This window comes from Calliphora vicina, chromosome 1, assembly GCF_958450345.1.
Source record: "Calliphora vicina chromosome 1, idCalVici1.1, whole genome shotgun sequence".
Classification (NCBI taxonomy): Eukaryota; Metazoa; Arthropoda; class Insecta; order Diptera; family Calliphoridae; genus Calliphora; species Calliphora vicina.
This window is the reverse complement of record NC_088780.1, coordinates 103,206,081-103,227,178: the sequence shown is the minus strand read 5'-3', so window position 1 is coordinate 103,227,178 and position 21,098 is coordinate 103,206,081. Positions and strand designations below refer to the sequence as shown.

The following is a 21,098-nucleotide window of genomic DNA, read 5'->3' as shown; positions in this document are numbered from 1 at the left end:
CATTTTCAAATTTTTAAAAATTCTATTAAACAAATTTCAGAATTTTTTGATCATCACACAGGGATTTATTAAGAATATAATAGGAAATAAAAATATGTTAAAAATATGTACATACCTCCTACAGTTTTTCCGTACCTGCGACTTAAATTTGAGATTTTCGGGAAAAACAAATTTTTTGGCCATATTTTCGCGAATGATACCAATTTCCTTACTGTTACGAATTTTAAGTAAAACCTATATAGAATATTAAAGGCCAGATAATTTTAAATATACTCTGAACGTTTTACTAAAACCGGGCAACTTTAACATTTAAATCGTGAAGGTCAAAGGTAAAATTTTGCAATATTTGGAATTTCTAAATGAATGATAGCGATATATTATATATTTTTTTTTGCCGATTTTAATAAAAGTTGCGAAAAATATACCTTAAGGTCTTAGATTTACAATAACAGTGCAAAAATATAAATTAACCCTTAATCGCCACAACGGAATTCAGTAAACCATTTTTTACCATTGAAATTTATGATTTTTTTCCGCAAAAAAAAGATGATTAATGAGCAGAAATTCACTTTTTTCAATTTCTCCTCAAGTCACGAGGTAATCTGTTATTAATGGCTGTCAAACATAAACTAAATGACGCAGCTTGTTAAAATATTGACAGAATTCAACTGACAGATGCCTTTTGATAGGAGCAGTGTTGTCCTTTCAGTTACGAGTGGTGAAATTCAAAAAGTCGCGGACTATTGCCCCACTTTCGTATATGAAATCTTGATCTGACTGCATTGATCTTTGAACCTCGATGGAATCCAAACCATAGCAAATTTAAAAAGTTTAAGGAACTTAAAATTTCCTATGAGAACTCGTGTTCCAGTTTTCAACAAATTTGAAAGTTACTTGTAGAAAAATTTTGTTTCCTCCTTAAAAATTATAAATATTTCAAGAAAACTTATCGACAACAATAAATATCTCTACATAATTTATCGAAAAATGTTAATAAATCTCTGTTGAAAATTTATCGATAATTATAATTATTTATACAACTACAAATAATCGATTACAATTAATTTCTATGTTGAATTTAAAACTAAAAAACATCCATGGAAAACTTAAAATGTCTATAGCAAATTTATTGCCAACAATTAATTTCTATAAAAAAATATGCCTATAGTTTAAAACTTTAATAGAAAATGTCTCCATAATTATAAACGAAGCGCTATTTATCGAACACTATTAATTCAAAAAAAAATCAATTACCATTAATTTGTATACAAAATCTGCAGAAAATGTCTTTACACTTTGTTTATATGTATCAAAGTCTCAACACATTTTAGACTTTGATTGTGTTGTTGAGTCATAATTTCAAAATTAACACAAAAACCCCATAAAAATCACAGATATCTCCTTAATCAGGTTGTTTATCCGGATGTTTGACTATCAAACATCATAATAAGTATAAACGCGTAACGGAAAACTTTGGTTCCCTTCATTTTTAAAAAAACACATTTTCTATGTTTATCACACAAACATATTTGCGTACGTTTGTCAATGATCATAAATAAAATTTAAAAATTGTGACGAAAATTGTTTGGGGCTGTGACGTACAATTAGTGAAAAATACCAGTGATAAAAAGCTTTGGTTAATGACTTTCGAACTGTTTACAACTAAACAATTTTTGTTGTTGTTGTTTCTTCTTGACGGTAAAACGTAGAACGCCCGCAACAACAACAATAACAGCTGTTATTTCAAAGAATCATAAAAGACTGGCGAAATAAAAACAAAATGACATCAAAGTTGTATTGTCCCCCAAAATAGAAATGAATCAGTTATACTTGACGTTAAATGAGTAGGGAGGGAGTTTTTTTTTAAATATTTTAAAATAAATTAATGAGATATGACTAGAATTTATATTGAATATTTATGGATATAAAGAATTAAATAATAACTACTCACTGTTAACAGAAAATTTATCGATTACTATGATATAATTGGGTGTATGACAATAGATGGCGTATCTTTTGAACATGGTTTTTGTTTTTAATAACTTATGTATATGTCATTTTGAAGGGTACATATCTGTCATTTATTTTTACTTAGCTATTGAACATTGTAGTGCAAATGTTGAATTTTGTTTTAAGATCAAGAATTGGAAGCATTACTCCATGAAAATTTTTGGCTAAACTCAACTCGCAAAATCTTTGGCAACTATTCAAGCAGCAATTTCAAAAGCAGTAAAATTGGGTACTAACGAATTGAATCTGACTTTACATGTCCGAAATGATGCTTCAACTTAATAAAAGAAAATCATTTTTGCACCGAAACTCTCTCACAACTCTCTGTTTATATTTATATACACACTCCATCATCTAGAAATCTCAGGATGAGGCAAAACTTTCCAATCATTTCATTCTGATTACTTTTTAGCAGGTATTGCGATTTCATGTCTGGCCTAATATTCTGGGCGTTTTCCGGCCAATGTAAAATGCCTGTGATGGTCTGGTCAGATCTAAGAAGCTCATTTGCTCCCACCAAATACAGAGAATTACCTTAGCAACATGGCTATTTTGACTTTGGTGTCGATTCGGCTGTTTGGCCGGGCTTCACATACATATCGAGCCCTTAGCGCCAAATTATCGTAAGCGACATTTTCTAAATTTTTTTTATTGCAAAAATTAAAATTCTATGGACCGACTGATGTTTTAGCGTTCTCAGAATATCAGAATTGTTAATAACTTAAAAATTATAGCGGGTAAGATTTCATCGTAAGTCAATGTTTATATTTTACACAGTGGTATCGAAAAAAAGAGGGAAATAAATCTGTAACTTCTAAATGGATAGATTGGTTTGAATGAAATTTCACATGCGCAAAGAAAAAGTGTTGTCGAGTTTAAGTTTTGAATCTTGACCTCATGGGCCCACTGGGGGCGCGACCAATGGTCCTCAAAGTAGGACACCTCGGGCATGTTATATTTTTAAAATGATCCTATTTCTTCGTTTGAGTACCGATTTCATAAAAATTACACACATAAAATCTTTTCATCGAGTGCTACAAAAGACCTAGTCGTAGTTATCAATTGTCTCTTATAGCTTAGGAGATATTCGCATTTGAAAATCAAATTTTCAACATTTTTACCCAACCTACTCCAGTTTTTTGATAACAGCGTATCCAAATATTTTCCGATTTTCTCCAGTTTTCCTTCATTGGACTAACAACATACGTATGTGTCAAATAAGAAAAGAACTGTTTAAAAATAATGACTAAGTCCAAAGTTATATGCATTTGAATTTAAAAAATTTTGAAAAACCGATTTTTCGTTAATTTTTTGGGAAAAAATAACTTTTTTCCTTATTAAGTTATCGCAAAAAAATTTCTAAGAGGATGTATAAGGAATTTCTACTTTCTGAAAGCTAAGTTTTCATAAAATATTTTAAAGGAAAACTAATTTCCAAATTGTTGTTACCGGAGGGACCAGGTCCTTTCAAAAAACACCTATTTTTTATGTAAAATAAAACTTTAGGGCAAAAATTCTCAAATCGAGTATCCGACATCAAAATATAATAACCAATTTTAGATGTCCCAATATGCTTTTAATTATTTTGTAAAGGGTTCTGATAACACAGACCCTGGTATGGATATTATGCCAAAAAACTAAAAATTCCCATTTTTGGATTTTTCAACACTTTTTTGGGTATTGCGGGATTGCTGATAATAAATTTCAAAATTCGTTTTTATTTTTCCATTTTAAATAGAAAAATCTACATAACTGTGAAATTTCATTAAAAACTATTCATAAATAAAAATTTAATTTCAATTCGAAAAATTTGTATATATGCAAAAATTCAATAAAAACATTTTTTGTCATATTTTTCTATAAAGTATTCCATGAATTTTTAATTGTCAAAAGTTATAAATATTTTTGAAAAAAAGACAAATAGCTTGAACGAAATTATATTATATCGCATCATAACATTTTTAATTCTATGTATAAATTTAAAAATAACCAAAAAACCTTCTCCTGTAAAATTTGTGTTTTGTCGCTTACGATAATTTGGCGCTACGGGCTCGATCCATTTTTCATCGCAAGTAATAATTCGGTGCAAAAATGATTTTTTTATATAGCGTTCAAGCATTATTTCGGACATGCAAAATCGTATTTCAAGGTCTCTCTGCTTCAATTCTTATGGTACCCAATTTTTATTTTGTTTTAATTTTTTTACTTCCTTTGGAAAGGGGATAGATTGTAGAATGAATCACCAAGGAGGTGGCGTGTCAATGTTATACCACGGAAGTAAGGCGCTGTGATAAATATTAGATGTTGTTCATTGGCAGCGGCTGGGAATTGAACCCAGGCCGCAGCCAAAAAATTATGCTTAATGATCAAACGCGCTAACCAATTAAGACACAACAATATGCTTTTGGATGAATAATGCTGCCGGCGAATGTTTTGAAATTGCTGCTAGAGTAGCTTCCAATGATTTTGCAAGCTCTTGTTGAGTTTTACCTAAACTTTAATACAAATTTTACAGATAACTATAAATTACTACAAAAATTAGAGTTATTGATAACTAATTCTGTAAAAAATCAATTAAATGTCCATAGCAAATATATTAATAGCTTTCAACTTCTACATTTGTCTGTAGAAATTGTAGATATTTGTATAGGACATCAACCTATTTTTATAGAAAAACCCTCAATATTTAATCTTTATTAAAAATATCTATCCCTATTACAATCATTTGCAGTATAAAAAAATCCCTTGCATGTGTGAAAAAACATCTGTATACGTGTAACCGTTAAACCGCCAGACAATTCCATAGAAAAGGAAAGCTAAATAATAATAAAAAAAAAATACAAGAAACTGCAACGGAAATAATAAACTGCGTATGAGTTTTTGAATTAGATGATTAAAATAATGCATCGTTACAAAAAGTCACACGCAAACATGGATACAAACAGACAAATACACATGAAAACAAAGTGAACACCTACACTCTAATTAGGGTGACCATATTTCAAATATTCAATAGCATTACAAGTCCATACATACATATTAGGGTGGCGCTTATTTTGGACTTTTGCAATTTTCGATGGTGACAAGGTCTAAAATAAAGTACCATTAGAATATAGAAAAAGTAGCAAAAAGCAGCCTCTTTTCGATTCCCACTCACTCGGATTCATATAAGCTTTATTTCATGTTTCTAGTTTCATTGGTTGAAGAAATTACAAAAAAATATCATTTGAATAAAGTCAACCTTTATATTTGCTTAAGTTCATGTTTCTAAGTCCATAGTTATAGAATATTTAAAAAATCCCATTCGAACTAAGAAAATATACCATAAAGTCCCCGCTTCGAATTCTCACTCACTTAGAACCATATATGCTTAATTTTATGTTTATAGGTCCATTATTATAGAAAATTTGAAAAGTACCATTAGAATAAAAAAGTACCATAAAATTCTCTCTTGGATTCTTATTAACTCAGAACCATATATCGATGCCTTAATATAACAAGTAAGAGAGCTATATTCGGCTGTGCCGAATCTTATATACCCTTCACCAAATTAAACTTCAAAATACAAATTTTAAATATTTTTAGGTAAACAAAAAAATTTTTTTTTCCAAATTAGTTTTTTTTAATGTTTTTGGATTAATTTTTTAATTTTTTTTCAAAAAATTTTTTTTTTAATTTTTTTTAAATTTGAAAAATTTTTTTTTGTTTTTTCATGTTTTTTTTGGTGAAAAAAAAAGTTTGGGTTAAAAAATATTTTTTCCGATTTATACCCATTGTTGGTCCAACTTACTATGGTCTTATATACATCGTTGCAAAGGTCTTTAAAATATCCATCATTAGATATCCATATTGTCTATATTAATGACTTAGTAATCCAGATATATGTAGGTATAAAATCGAGGTTGTCCTGGTTTTTTCCTCATATCTCAGCCATTTGTGGACCGATTTTGCTGATTTTAAATAGAAAACTGCTCGAAAGCATGTCTGACAGAATTATTGAAGATTTGGATCCCGAAGATATCTGGGGTCTTCAGGAAATTGATTTCAACAGACAGACGGATAGACAGACAGACGGACATGGCTTAATCGACTCCGCTATCTATAAGGATCCAGAATATACTTTATAGGGTCGGAAAATTATATTGTGGAAATTACAAATGGAATGACAAACTTATATATTCCCTTATCACGAAGGTGAAGGGTATAAAAAGGCCTTAACTCGTGTTTTTTTTTGTAAGTCCAGATATATATATCATAATTAGCAAAAAAAAATCTCAACTTAAAAAAAACACGAGTTAGGGAATTTTAATATTAAGGCATTGATATACATAATTTCATATTTCTGGGTCCATTATTAAAGAAAATTCAAAAAGTACCATTAAGAGAACGATAAAGTACCTATAGTTCTGTTCGCACATTTTGGTACCTAAATATTATACCCTATTCCTAACTCTAACTTCAATCAGATACATATCAGCTAATTTAATATCGATAAGTTAAATAATTTAAAATATTAAAAAAGTACCATAAGGAGAAAAGTAACAATATCCATTTTCCTTCTTGAACACTCCTTAAGTTTGAAATTTAAAAAATACTTCATTTTGGCAAAACATTTTGTGCTACAGACATGTCTCAAACGATTCAAATCTTTGTTAGTGTGCTCCAAAAAAAGTAATAAACTATTTACGCGAATTTGGTCCAATATTCATCTTGGCACTCGAGTTCCAAATAACACTCTGTTAGTTAATTTTTGTATGAATCCATTTTATAAAAATTGGCTTAATAATTTCTAATAAAATGTATTTTGCAATTTTTACCCGCTTTTTGGTACCTTTTTTATACCCATTGTGGTGGTAAAATTTTATTCAAATAAATTTCTGTATCGATTAAAGAAAAACATATTTTATGAAAAAAGTACCAATTTCCAAAAAGTATCAAATTCATATAAAATAAGTATCACTGTATATTTCGCAAAAAATTATTATAAATGATTTTATAACGTTACTAGCTGACCCGGTCAAGCCCGACCGTATAATACCCTACACCAAGTAAATGAGTAAAAATATTTTTCTTTTAAATATCAATAATTTATATTCGTGAGTGATTTTCGGAAGTAGGCCTTATATGGGAGCTATGACCAATTATGGACCGATCACCATAAAATTAGGTCGTGTGATTTATGTCTATATCAAAGTTTACTATGTTGAATTTTGTGTTAATCGGGTTTGTGGTTTAATCGGTTAATCGAGCAAATAATTAATCGGGGTTTAGATTTAATCGGTTAATTTTTAATTATTCGATTAACCGAATAATTTCTATTTTAATTTTATATTGAAAGGAAAAATACGAATTTTGTTTACAGCATTTTGTTAGTAAAAAGAACAAAAACATAAAAAGCAAACTAAACATAACAATTCAACAAAACAATTAACAAAAAATAGGGAATCTTCTGAAATAATATTTTAAAAAAAGAATATAACTTAAATGCTTTCCTTTTAAACGATTTTTTTAGTTTTAATAAAACTTGACTTGACAAAACTCTCTCCCTGATTGTAGATGTTGGAGAAATCGAAAGTAAGGCATGAGAAAGAATATCCAATTTCTTAGTTCTTTTTTTTATTTTTTGATAAGCATATAAAATCCTCCATCATACCATTGGAGTCCTTTTTGATTTTTTTATATTTTGAATACTTAAATAGTTTCGTTAAGTTCTGATAAAAGACCCGTTTCAGTAATGAGTTTCGTCTATTATCATGTCCTCATTAGGGCGAAGTTCATCATAGAAACATTCTAGAAAAAATTTCATTTCCAAATTTCTTAGTTTCAATTTTCGTAATATACTTCAAAAAACTATTGCTAGAAGGGAATTTTCATGAGTTAAGAAATAAAATTTGTGTGTTTAAAGCTAAATTTCTATATAAAGTGCAAAAAAAAAACGAAATTTCGATTAATCGGTTAATCGACACAAATTAATCGGTTTATTTGTTATTTGAAAATCGTCAATTTTAAATTATTCGAACAGTTAACCGACAAAAATTAATCGGTTAACCGATTAACGGTTAATCGATTGAATACCCTAGTATATTCCAACATTTTTAAGTGATTTTAGCACGTTAAAGTGATTTTCGGAAGCGGGTCTATATGGGAGCTATGACTAATTATGGACCGATCATAACAAAATTTGGTGACATGAATTTTGTATATATAAAACTTATTTGGAGCGAAAATTTGTAAATAGATACATATATAAATTAAACATTTATGACCGATAAAGTCCAATTTCGAGAGGACATTTGTATGGGGGCTAGGTGAAATAATGAACCGATTTCAGCCAGTTTCAATAGGCTTCTTCCTATGTACCAAATTTTATCGAAATATCTTCAAAATTGCGACCTGTACTCTGCACACAAGGTTTACATGGACAGCCAGCCAACCAGCCAGACGGACGGACATCGTTTAATCGACTCAAAAAGTGATTCTAAGTCGATCGGTATACTTTAAGGTGGGTGTTAGACCAATATTTTTGGGCGTTATACACATCTGCACAAACGCATAATACCCTCCCCACTATGGTGGTGTAGGGTATAAAAAGTTTAGTTACGTCCGTTTGCATTTAAAGTGACGATATTGAAATCAAAAATTGGTATTTTCATAATTTAAAATTATTTATAGCACAAAGGTAATGGTATTTTAGCGATACTGGTAGTTGAGCTGAAAGGGTATTTTAGGGGTAACGGTAGCAAACCTTTGCACTTTGAAATAAAATGTGCAACCTCTTTTTTGATTTTATTTTTAGATGACGAAGAATTATTTTAGACCTTGGGATCATCGTAAATAGGAAAATTGTAAAATAAGGGCCACCCTATGCAAATCAAAAGCTAAAAGATTAAAGCTTTTCATACACAAATTTGAACTTAGTTTGTCCGTTAGCAATTCTTATCAAAGTATCTGTGGATGTATATACATATGTATCTATGTGTATGACAACAACTCTACATGAGTATGGGTGTATTAGAAAAACCTGTTACTTTTTTGTGACGTTTTTCCGCACACACACAAACTCAATAGAAAAACATTTTTATTATACTCGTATGTAACGCAAATGCATCCTGCAAAACAAATTCAAAAGCAGAAAGCAAAGTCAATTTCTTTCCAAAAAAAAGAAGAAAAAAACATCAACCAATGAATTGGTTGGTTGCTTCTGCGTTGTACGTTAAACGCCTCTGTATGTTGTTCTTATCATTTCCTCGTATCTCGTACGTTATCTTGTCTTGTATAATTGTACTACCATCATGGTTATTTTTTTTCGCATTTTCTAATGGTTTTCATATGTGTGTGGTCTCTGCACACACATACGCATCATTCACACATACATTCTAATAATAAAAATCTATTTATTTATGTATGTGTAAATGTCGATGATGTACTATGTGATTTTTAGTATTTTAACATGGTGGCTTTTTCTTTCTTGTTGATTTTCAACTTTTGTGTTTTTTTTATTTTTTGCTACATTTTACCTCTAGTTGTATAAAAACCCCATGTAAACCATGTTTTAGTGGACAGTTTAAATTCTGCTTCAAACTCTAACGGAAATCGGAAGGAAACAAAAGTAAAACAAATATTAAGAACGTGTTTTAATATAACTACTGCAAGAACTTGTTGATTTATTTTATTTGAGTTTTACACAAAATTTTAAAGAAAATTAAAGAATATTTTTGAAAAAAGAAGCAGTAAGAAAGAAAGAAATATAGTTGTAATAATAGTGTTTTGTTTTTCAAAGTTTGTAAAATCAAAAGAAATGGCTTTTAAAACATTTTATTTCGCCTTGTGGATGTTTCTCATTTTATTTACGGTGGTTAAAGGTAAATTATTTTAAAATTTATTAAAAAAAAACGTTCCAAAATTATGTTGCACCAAATTAATGAATTAAAAAATAAAACCAAATTGTATTCAATTAAAAAATTTTTACTTAAAATACCAAAAATACTATTTTAATTAGGATCTGTGAATCATGCCAAAAAGGGCTCCTCGTTAATAATGTTTCATCAACTTTCATACAAAAAATTGTCTAGTTTCTGTAGTATGTATTTGAAAAACTTAAATAAATTTTATTTAAGTTTTTGAAAAATTTTAAATTCCTACACAATTCTGCAAACATCGTTAAATATAAAAAATTGTGCATTTTTAAGACTTAAAATGTTTAGCTTTTATTTTGAAACATTTGTACAATATAAATTTATTCAAAGTATTGGCCATTATTAGCTATGATTCTGAATAAAAAGAACTGCTCATCTTTTGAGGCAATATCGGATAAGGCAAAGCGTATCCCAGAAAGAGCGTTCTGCATCGATTGAAGCAAATAATATTAGGCTTCTCAACCACTTCATTCTAAATTTTAACGGGTATTCCAACATGTGACCGAATGTTGTCAGGATGAAATATTACAGTTTCAGTTTCTGTACGCATATTCTGAGCGTTTTTCGGCCAATTCTCGCTTCAAACGAATCAGTTGCGTTCGGAATAGGTTCTTTGTGATGGTCTGGACAAGTTTTCAGTAGCTCATAATAGATAGGACCCTTTTGCTCCCACCAAATATATAAAATTACCTTAGAGCCATGAATATTTGACTTTGGTGTCGATTCAGTTGATTGGCCGGGGTTCACATACGTTCTCTTACGCTTCGAGTTATCGTAATGGATCTATTTTTCATAGTAAGCAACGATTCGGTGCAAAAATTATTTTTTTTATAGCTTTCAAACATCATTTCGGATATGCAAAATCGTCTTTCAAGGTCTTTCCCAATTTCCCTGATTTTGTATGAATCCTGCTGGTCGCAAAACGTTTTGAAATTGCTGTTTGAGTAGCTCGCAATGATTTTGCAACAATATTCAGGGATTAATTTAAAAAAAAAAAAACAAACACAAACTGCGAAGCGTTTTGCTTGTCTGCGCAGATACACCCGCAACACTCAGATTAATAGTCCAGCACACTATCGACTGGTCTATCGGGGCACCAATTCTTGGTCTTCAGACTTTTTTGGCTGGCCTGGGCGATCTTTGTCATCCGTATCAAAATCTCAACTTCATTGTTCAGCGTAGCAAACAATGATTTTTGTTCAGCTTAGCAAAATTATATAAATAAGATGTGTTGCTCAAGGAGCCCTTTCCAAAATTTAAATTTGTATAGTATTGATTGTTATATGGATACTTACATTGTTAAAAATTAAAAATGCTAACAAATTCATTTTCTAATCATTAACCTCTACTTCTTTAAGAAAATTAAAAAAAAAAAATTTATTTAAGAAAATTCTTGATTTAATTAATACAACAACCCTGGCTGTTGCATGAATCACATACTTTTCAATGACTATTTGCATTACTTAGAAGTAGTTTAGTAATGACTAACATTTAGTCTGATATATAAGTACTTGTTTAAGAAATTCAGAGTTAATTCATGATAATAGGCATTCATCCTTGGAATGATTAAATTTTGGTTAATTCCAATCTTATTCAAATTGATTTAAAATATTTTTTATACCCACCATCAAAAAAAATGGGGGTCATTCCGTTTGTAGCACATCAAAATATTTATCGCAGACCCACAAAAGTACATATATTCTGTCTGTTGAATACACGATAGAGCGCAGACGAAAGCAGCTAAGAAATGATTTTTCACAAATACTCTCTGTTGATATGGTTTGTTTGGTATTGAAAACGGAATATATCGGTCCATTATTTCACCTAGCCGCCTTACAAATGCCCCCGGAATACTGTTTGAGCAGCCATAAATATGTTGATTATGCGGAAATCCTGATAAAATTTTGCACAAATTAGTTTTCTGTACTCTGAAATTATACTGTAAAATCGGGCAATATTTGTCCCTAGTCCCCATACAAGATCCCCCTCACAAAATTACTTGAAAATTCATAGTTGTCTTATACTGATAAATATCGTGATGAAATTTCACAACCAACTTTTGTAAGGATCGGTTTTTAATTGACCCTAATCCACATATAAGAGAAATATTTTAAGGCCAATAAATAATTAATAAGGGAGACTAAAGCTATGTATATACGGTTGTCAGATCTAACAATATTGTCTAACAACCGTGTGAACTTACAATTTTACGAATTGAAGCCGAGAGTACTTTTTAAGACGATTTTGTATGTCTGAAATGCTGCTTCAACGCTATAAAAGAAAATCATTTTTGCATCGAATCATTACTAGTGATGATAAATAGAGCTATTACGATAACCCGAAGCGTAAGAGATCGTATGTGAAGCCCGGCCAACCAGCCGAATCGACACTAAAGCCAAATATACATGCCGCTAAAGTAATGCTCTGTATTTTGTGGGAGAAAAAGAGTCCTATCTATTGAGAGCTGCTGAAATCTGGCCAGACCATCACAAGTACCTGTACCGAACGCAACTGATTCGTTTGAAGCGATAATTGACCGAAATACGCCCAGAATATGCGGCCAGACATGAAACCAGAATATTCTGTTAAAAACTATATATTTAGAATGAAGTGGTTGGGAAGCTTTTCATCACCCGCCTTATAGTCCACAACTTGACCCGTCCGAATACTATTTGTTTCGATCGATGCAGAGCGCTCTCTTTGGGATACGCTTCACTTTAGAGCAGAGTTTCCGATATTGTTTTATTGTGAATACGTTTTTGTCCTCAAAAGATGAACAGTTTTTTGGCTCGGAATCTATATGATGAAAGAAAGATGGGTAAAGGTCATATCTAACAATGGCCAATATTTTGAATAGATTCATATTGTACAAATGTTTCTGAACAAAAGCTAAATATTTGAAAAAATCCCCCATTTTTAAGTCATACAGCAAATAAATGTCAAAAACTTAGCGCTGTTTGACAGTTAATCCTTTCGCAAGCTCTATCTATAAATCCTTTCGTCTCCTGATTTTTTTAACTTAAGATGGGACCAATTCAATCTCCAGAAACCTTATCAAATACATATAGCCATATTTACCGTAACTGAAAGTGTTTAAAGTCTAGTTTTAAAGTCCGGTGTTTTTCGAACACGGTCTTTATATAGTTAAGTGTTTTCTGGTCATCATGACTAGTTGCAACTTATGGACTTTATGAAAACTTAAATGGATAATATGACTTTTGTATGTGTCAGAAAGTCCAAGGGAATTTAGACATTTAACGTTATGATTATTATTTACGCACTCCTTAATATGTTTCCAAAATTCTCTAAAAAACCAAAACAAATAATAAATTCTTGTATTTTACTAACAATTTCCAAATGTTTGAGTCAGACACATTTGAGTAGAAGAGTAAGTATGAAGTCCATCTAAAATGTGTCTCATAAATATTAAAAGTATTAATAATACGATTTCTAAATATACTAAAATAAATTAATTGTTTGCTACTAAGTATTTGCCCCTAAAAAATAACATAATAACTGCTACCATTTATTTAACAACTAAAACATAATCTATGGCCGATTACAATTTAGCTGAATTAAAGCGGTTTGCTGCTTTGATCTCTGCCAAATAGCAACAAGTTCAAAACAATCAACATAATTCCAAAACACGATGATAGAAATCATAAAACAAAAATTCAAGTGAACACCTGTAAATGTATCCATGCATATTGGGGATTGTAGTTACAGGTTGTTAAAGTAGGCGGCGCATTAACTGCACAAGTATGTATGTAAATACTGTTTAGATACACACCTCCACTTTTTGAGGCCTCTTTCATGCGTGCATCGTACTCGTACATGTTGAAACAACAAGCGAAAAACATTGTGTTACGGTTGCCTTAAAATCACCAGTACTTGTAGATACTTGTGCTCTTTTTTATATTGCTGTTGATTTCTTGGAGTTGTTATGAACGTCATATTGTCTGGTTCTCATCGAATGCCGCACTGCAAATGCCAGTTGGAAGGGTTAATAATTTCATTTTTTTAGGTATTATTTGTTGCTATCTCTCTTTTTATTTGATATGTGCTGGATTTTTGTTTCCCCTGTTGTTGATTTTTAGTTTTAGGATTAATTTACGACAGCAATTAAGTTGAGCATGAGTTCAGAATATACAAGAGACGCAATAACAGAGATTGTACAGAACCAATTCATTTCAAATAATATGGCTTTTGATAGATCAATCCTACTTCCTGTTGTTAGATCGCTTGCTTTAGTTTGCTGCATCCTGTTCTCTATGAATTTGATTCTGTATCTTGAATGTCATTGAAGATAGACGACTACGATCAACCGCATCTGGAATATAACTCTGTATGTCTATGAAATTCTTGTTGAGAAGGACCCTTTAGTGACATCACAGCAGGATATGCAGTGCTAGAATATAGTGGTATTTTCTTACGATAAAATCTTTATATTATAAAAATATGGATACAAAGAAAAATGAGTCGACAAATTTGTTTATGAAGAACACTCAGTTTTTAAAATTCTTTCGAATAGTTTTCACACAAATTTGTTCGAATCATTTTTCTTTTGACTTCGTGGAACAGGCCTTTAATCAATTAACTCCTTTTCATTTCTGCACACTACGCATGCATAGGTACTCCAACACACACATAATAGTCCAATCAGTTCCAAGATATGAAAGTGAGAAAATCCAAATACTACTTAGTATTTGCCTGGATCAGTTTAATTGTTTTGTATTTGTTTACACAACGATTTGTCTGTTTTTTTTGCTTTAATTTATAACATTTTTATTTAATTTGGAATTTAGTACAAATAATGCAAAAAATATCTAAAGGAAATACATATGGTTTTCATGGGGAAATTCCAATATTTCTGCGATTAGATAAAATTGGCCAATGATTTTGTGTTAATAATTATAATAAAATAGTGAAATATTAAATAATACTTTTTGATTTGAAATTAAATATAATTAGCTGAGCAAAACAACTTTTCTTTTAAACAATTTTAAGATCAAACTTATTAGAGGATGCTAAAATAGCAGATCAGTACGCCTTTAGAGAACCTATCATATGATTATTTGAAACATAATTGCCTCTACTTACCAGCTTATTAACAACAAATACTAAAAAAATTGTTTAGAAATTTAAATCCCATATTTTTCAAATCTGTACTCTCAAGCTTCCAAATGGATAAAGCAACACAAGTCTTCATTTCTTTCAGATCGATGGTATTTAGATAATTGTTATACCTACCATTAAATTAAGATGGAGGGTATATTGATTTTTCCGTTTGTAGCGCATTGAAATATTCATCGTAGACCCACAAAATTATATTCGCGGTCCTCGTAAGATTCTAAGACGATATGTTCCTACGGCTGTCTGTTGAAAACACGATAAGTCCCAAACAAAAGGAGCTAGCAGGCTCCTTTCAATGCCAAATACTGCCTGTTGGCATTAAAAATTGGCAATATCCATGATTTCAAATAACCCCCATAAAAATGTCCCCCCGGAATACTGTTTGTTGATTATGCGGCAATCCTGATAAAATTTTGCACAAATTAGTTCTAAGTTCTCTAAAATTATTCTGACGAAAATCGGCCAAAATTTTCCCTAGTCCCCATTCAATTCCCCTCCTCAGAAAATGACTTGAACATTCATAATTGTCTTACAATAAACCTGTCCAACAACCCCCAGTAGAGTTTCCCAGTAGGGATAATTGGGTTGGATCCTATCAACTGTTCGATGGGTGCGCTGTTTTCACTGACCGATCCAAGATGGACTCTGGTACAGGGGCCGAGGTTTATTTGGTTGACAATGATATTAAGCGCTCATATAGACTCTCTAACAAGTGCAGCGTCTTCCAGGCAGAGATCTTCGCGATATGGAAATCCACAGAGGTGATAAAGGCACACGTCAATAGAGGGTCTGTAGTGACTATATACGTGAACAGTCAGGCGGCACTAAAGGCTCTGGTAAATCATGTAATTCACTCCAGCATAGTGGAGAACTGTAGGAGAGCTCTCGAGGAGTTATTGGTATACTACTCAGTGAGACTGTGTTGGATACCAGGGCCCTGTGACATACAGGGAAATGAGGTAGCAGACATGGTTCTGATCTAGATCATGATACTAGGGAACGGGGGGTTAAACCATCTATATGTCACTACTACAGGTAAATTTATTAAAGATTCCGTGACTATACAAATCAATTCTGGAGCAGTGGGACGGATTGCAAATTGTCCAGGGACTTGTGGCCAAAACTGAATGCAAACGCAACCAGAACACTGATAGAGTCGGATAGGTATAATCTCAGGATTCTAGTAGAAGCCTTCAGGGGTAAATGGGATAATGGCATGCAGGACCTCTGTAGTGTGTGTGGGGATGCAGAGGAGTTAGAGACAGTAGAGCACATCATGTGCAACTGCCCTAGGTTACAGGGTCACAGACTTAGATGGCTAGGAAATAGATTTCTGGACGAACTTTTTAATGTTGCTGGCTGTAAACTGAGCAATATACTAGGTTTCATTAAGGGAATAGGGTGGCTATTTACGGGACGTTCTACAGCGATTCCAAATCCATAACAAGATCTTTCTTTCTTTTTTCTTTTTACCGGGCGGTTTTCTACTCTTCTTTTATTCTTAATCTATCCTTACTGTTATATCTATTGAAGGGAATCACAATGGACCCCAAGGTCTCCGAGTGGAAATGCATATAGTGTACACTGCTTCCTAACCTAACCTTACCTGTCCAACAGCATTTTTGGAACAAGGGCTGGTCTCAGTTTTTTGTTATAGTGGGTCAAAGCTTTCATTTTTTGATCGAGTGGAGCATTATACTAAATGAAAAAATTTAGGAAATTAATTTATAGAGAGAGTTCTTTCTTATTGTCAGAGTTATATTGTGGAATTTTATGGGGATAATTTTTGTGTAAGATCTTAACCCTCTAGCTCATCTCTTTAGGGATCAGTTTGACCCTTATTTCGAGAAAATCAAAAAAAGTCCTTTCAAAAAGGTCATTTAAGGATTAAAGTATTCCACGAATATTTTTGGAAGTCACCAAAGTTGTAAATAAAGCTCTTTACGCTTAATTAGCAAAATTGCACGCCTCTTGGTTCTCACATTTTTCGTTCTTTTCGTTCTTTAGATATGGTGGTCCTACTTGAGTATTGAATACTGAGTACCCAAATAATCAATACTTTCGAAACTCTATTATCCAAACCAAAATGTTACTTACCAGCAACACGTCACCTTCTGCTACATATAACAACTAACAAATGCCTTTATTTATTACTTCCATAGATATAAATGTAAAACAAACTCGTCCGATTACTTCTAAATAGAGAACAGTTAATTCCGAAATAACCCTATGGATTATCCATGTCGTGCTAAGATGGGTACCAGGATATTAAGATATTGGTGGGAATAATAAGGCTGACGAAAATGCGTATTTTTTGTCTTTCTAGATATATGACTAGAACGCAATACCTTGTATAAGCTATTGAATGCTACTCTCGCCTTATTTATCTGGTTGTTTATTTAGTCTTCAGAACCCTCATGCTTGCATAGAATACTTTCGAGGTAAGAAAATGTGTCGACGTCCTCGATTGTCTCATTATGCAATGTGAGGGGAGATGAGTCTGTTGAACCGATATCCATTATTTTGGTCTTCCCAATATTAATTTTCAAGACCACTGCTGTTGCGTTGGCTTGCAGTTTCTTGAGTTTGTCTTCGATATCGGGGAAACGATGGGCCATTAAGTCATAATCTATATATATCGTTGAGATATTCATTTAAATTCCAGCGAATATCACAGGTAGAGTCGATATTAGTTTGTTCCATAACAGAATCAAGCAGAATCAAGAAAAGTTTGGCCGAGTTTGGAATGGTTGACTCTCATGTCAATTAAAATGGACTACGGACTCTGAATCTGTGTATAAATCCTTGATTATGTTTATTATCTTTTTCATCGACGACACGGTCGCCCATGAAACACTTGGCAGCGGCCAACAATAATGTCAAAAAGCAAATAAATCTTGAAACCAAATCAAAGCACATGGAAGCTGATCGTGTAAATTGGACAGGATTTGTTGGTACTCTATGTTCTACTATAGAAATTTCTATTAATTATATTACAAATTTTGAATCACACAAAGTTTGAAGACTCCCACTATAATAGTACTCCAGATATTCAATAATAAATGTTTACTTCGTATGGGAGGTGCCACGCCCATTGTACCTATATAGGTCAATTGTGAATCTAAACTATCCAAGGACCCACTCAAACACACAAATTTCATCGAAATTGGCCCAGCCGTTAAGGAGGAGTTCAGTTCACACGTACAGAAGAATTATATATGTATATAAAGAAGATAAAGGCATTAATATAATGTACCGGAGAGGACCAAAATATTTTGGAACTAAATGATTAGACCTATTTATGCAGGTGTTGTTTAGATGAAAAGCGGGAGGAATCAGTACAACACCTTCTATGCGTCTGCGCCGACATACAAGTCCGTAGACTAAGATATCTCGATCTGAACTGATACATGGTATTAAATCTGATGGATCTAATCAGATTCGTAAGATGTATTTAAAGGTTCCCACTAGAGCCCAATTAATTACAGACTAGTCCAATTGGTGTTTACATAAATTATTGGAGTCCGACCGAAGTTCGGTTTTTTAGACCGAATGAGCAGTATTTTGTATCACCAAATTTTTTCTCTGCAAAAAACAGATTTAATACTAAGAATTTGAAATAACGTTAACTTAGTGAGAAAACATGTTACTTAATTTATCGATGCACTCCTTAAATAAGCCAAATATGCATCAAACATATCTAATATATTTAAGATTTCTAACTCAATTAAGTTGTTTTAATTATGCTGTTAAATAGTGACAATAAGCACTTAATTATAAAAAACTTTAAACTCTTTTATTATCTAGCTAATTAACCACTTAATACAAATTCCATTAAACCTCAATAATAAGACAAACCTTGCAACTTTTAGCAAAAAAAAAATAAAAAATCCTTTAGCTGTTTTTACTGTTACAATAATAAAGTCCTCATTTGTTGACCAATGACTAAAGTGAATTGTTTATGGACCTGCTCTAAAAGTGTGTGTTGCTATAAAATTAAAAGGGATACTAAACCCCTGCATCAACAGTCACTAAATAATCTTTTATCATCATCAACATGTCCTAATTGTAATGGCGGTTAATGTGTTGTGGAGTTAGTTAGACAGGATAAGTGCTGATAAATCCGCTAAATGTTTTATTAACCTTAAGTCAATAATTATCTGTGAGGAGATTAGTTATAAGGCTAAGTGTTATCGCCATTATTTAAGACATTTAACAATTTAAGCCATTGAATGAAATAATACATTCATCATTTTGCTTAAGAGTGTAAAGAGCAAAGATAAACATGTTAAATACATACTTGTATCTCATCATTTAAGCCATTAACTTGTTGCTGGGCATATTGTGGTAGAATGCTTTAAAAAAAATTCAACATAAAACATCTTAAAATACTTAGAAATCATTGCTTTTTTTAGCCTTTGGCTTTAACAAATAAATATTTCCCAAAATTATTGTTATGGCATCTAAATAAATATGTTTTAGAAATCTATCTATGTATCTATCTTTTTGTATGCGTTGCCATCTCTCTGGTCCACCCCTTTCCTGCAGGATTTCTTAAAAAAAAATCTTTAGTTAAAGGAAAAATTATGAACCTTAACTTATGATTAACGCAAATGACAATTCACCTGTGTCTTACATTTTTTTTTTATAAAGTTTACATGCACACTCACACACATGTATAAATGTGAAGATGTATGTATACAAAAGCTTTTTCTTTTCTTTTCCTTTGTATTGAATTGTGCATGTGAATGATACATTTGTATCACACACGCACATTTTGCTTGTACAGTTGGTTAGAGGAGTAAGTTTGTCATGAAAATTTTTAAAATTTGAATAAATTTAATTCAAAATTAGAACATTTAAAACATCCAACAATTTAGGACTAGACATACACCATTATATAAAATTCTTAAAGAATTTTTCAATCTAGCTTTTACCACTTATTAAACCTTAAACAATAGGGCAGATTACAATAGGGCAGAATTACACATAAAATTTTCTGAAAAATAGCGAATTCACTTAATTGTAAATAAATTCGAAAATAATCCATTGATTTTTATGATCGATATCTCATTTTGTTCCTATTACATGTGGCTTTGCCATAAGCAATAAATCTAAACAATTTCTGCCGTTTTCGATTTTCATGATTTTTTTAAAACAAAAAAAAATTTATATTTTACATAAAAAATATATTTTTTGCTTTAATTTGTTATTATAACTCCGAAACTACTGAGCCGATTGAAACGCAATATATAACCGTATTAAAGGTTATGTAAATTTTAACTTTTCTAAGTTTACTTCAATAATATCGGATTAATCTATTTTGAGTTATCATAAATTATGTGGAGAAACATCTAAAAAAATTCACAATTTTAGAAAAAAAAAAATAAAAAAAAAATCTATCCATAGAATTTAAAAATTTTACCATTTTTGTACTTAGGTAACCATGATGCATCAATTATACATATGTATATAGAAGTAAGTGAAGCCTTTTTTTTGCTGTTAACCTATGTTATATGAATAAGGATACGAGTACTTTATTAATCTTTATTAACATATTTTTGTTTTCATAAAATTACTGTCTTTTATTCGCAAAATGTTGAGTGGTGGCTGATTTTTTGTCATTGTGTGTACACGTACAGAATTATTAGCCAAGGACGTCTCATATGTTTTCTTGTATTTGTTTAGGTTTTTCTTTTTTTTTTGGACACAAATGTATATTACTACTCACTACCAGAACTATTATTAAGATTTGTGTTATATCAGTGGATTAAAAATATTAATCCAGAAGCTTTTCAAATAATAGATTCTTTTATCTAGACCATGGGATAAGTTTTTTAAAATTTGAAAAAAACCAAATGCAGACAATTTGTATTTATTACCATTGACGCACGTACGAGTACATTACTCTCATCATTGGTCTTTGTATAGTCTAAACTTTAGACTAAAGTTTAGCTAAAACAGTGGCTTCAATCGTAGGTATTTATATTGTCATAGTTTAGCAATAAACGTAGGTCCTTATTTAGTCATTGTATAGCT

General features: G+C 31.2%; 1 protein-coding gene across 1 annotated transcript in view; it reads left to right on the top strand.

Annotated features, from left to right (window-relative positions):
- Positions 1-9,702: 9,702 nt before the first annotated feature.
- CCHa1 (CCHamide-1) overlaps positions 9,703-21,098 on the top strand; it is a 19,922-nt gene continuing 8,526 nt past the window's right edge. The window contains exon 1 of the mRNA XM_065504612.1: positions 9,703-9,872. Coding sequence (XP_065360684.1) covers positions 9,809-9,872 — 64 coding nt within the window. The 5' untranslated portion in view covers positions 9,703-9,808. The remainder of the gene's footprint in view (positions 9,873-21,098) is intronic.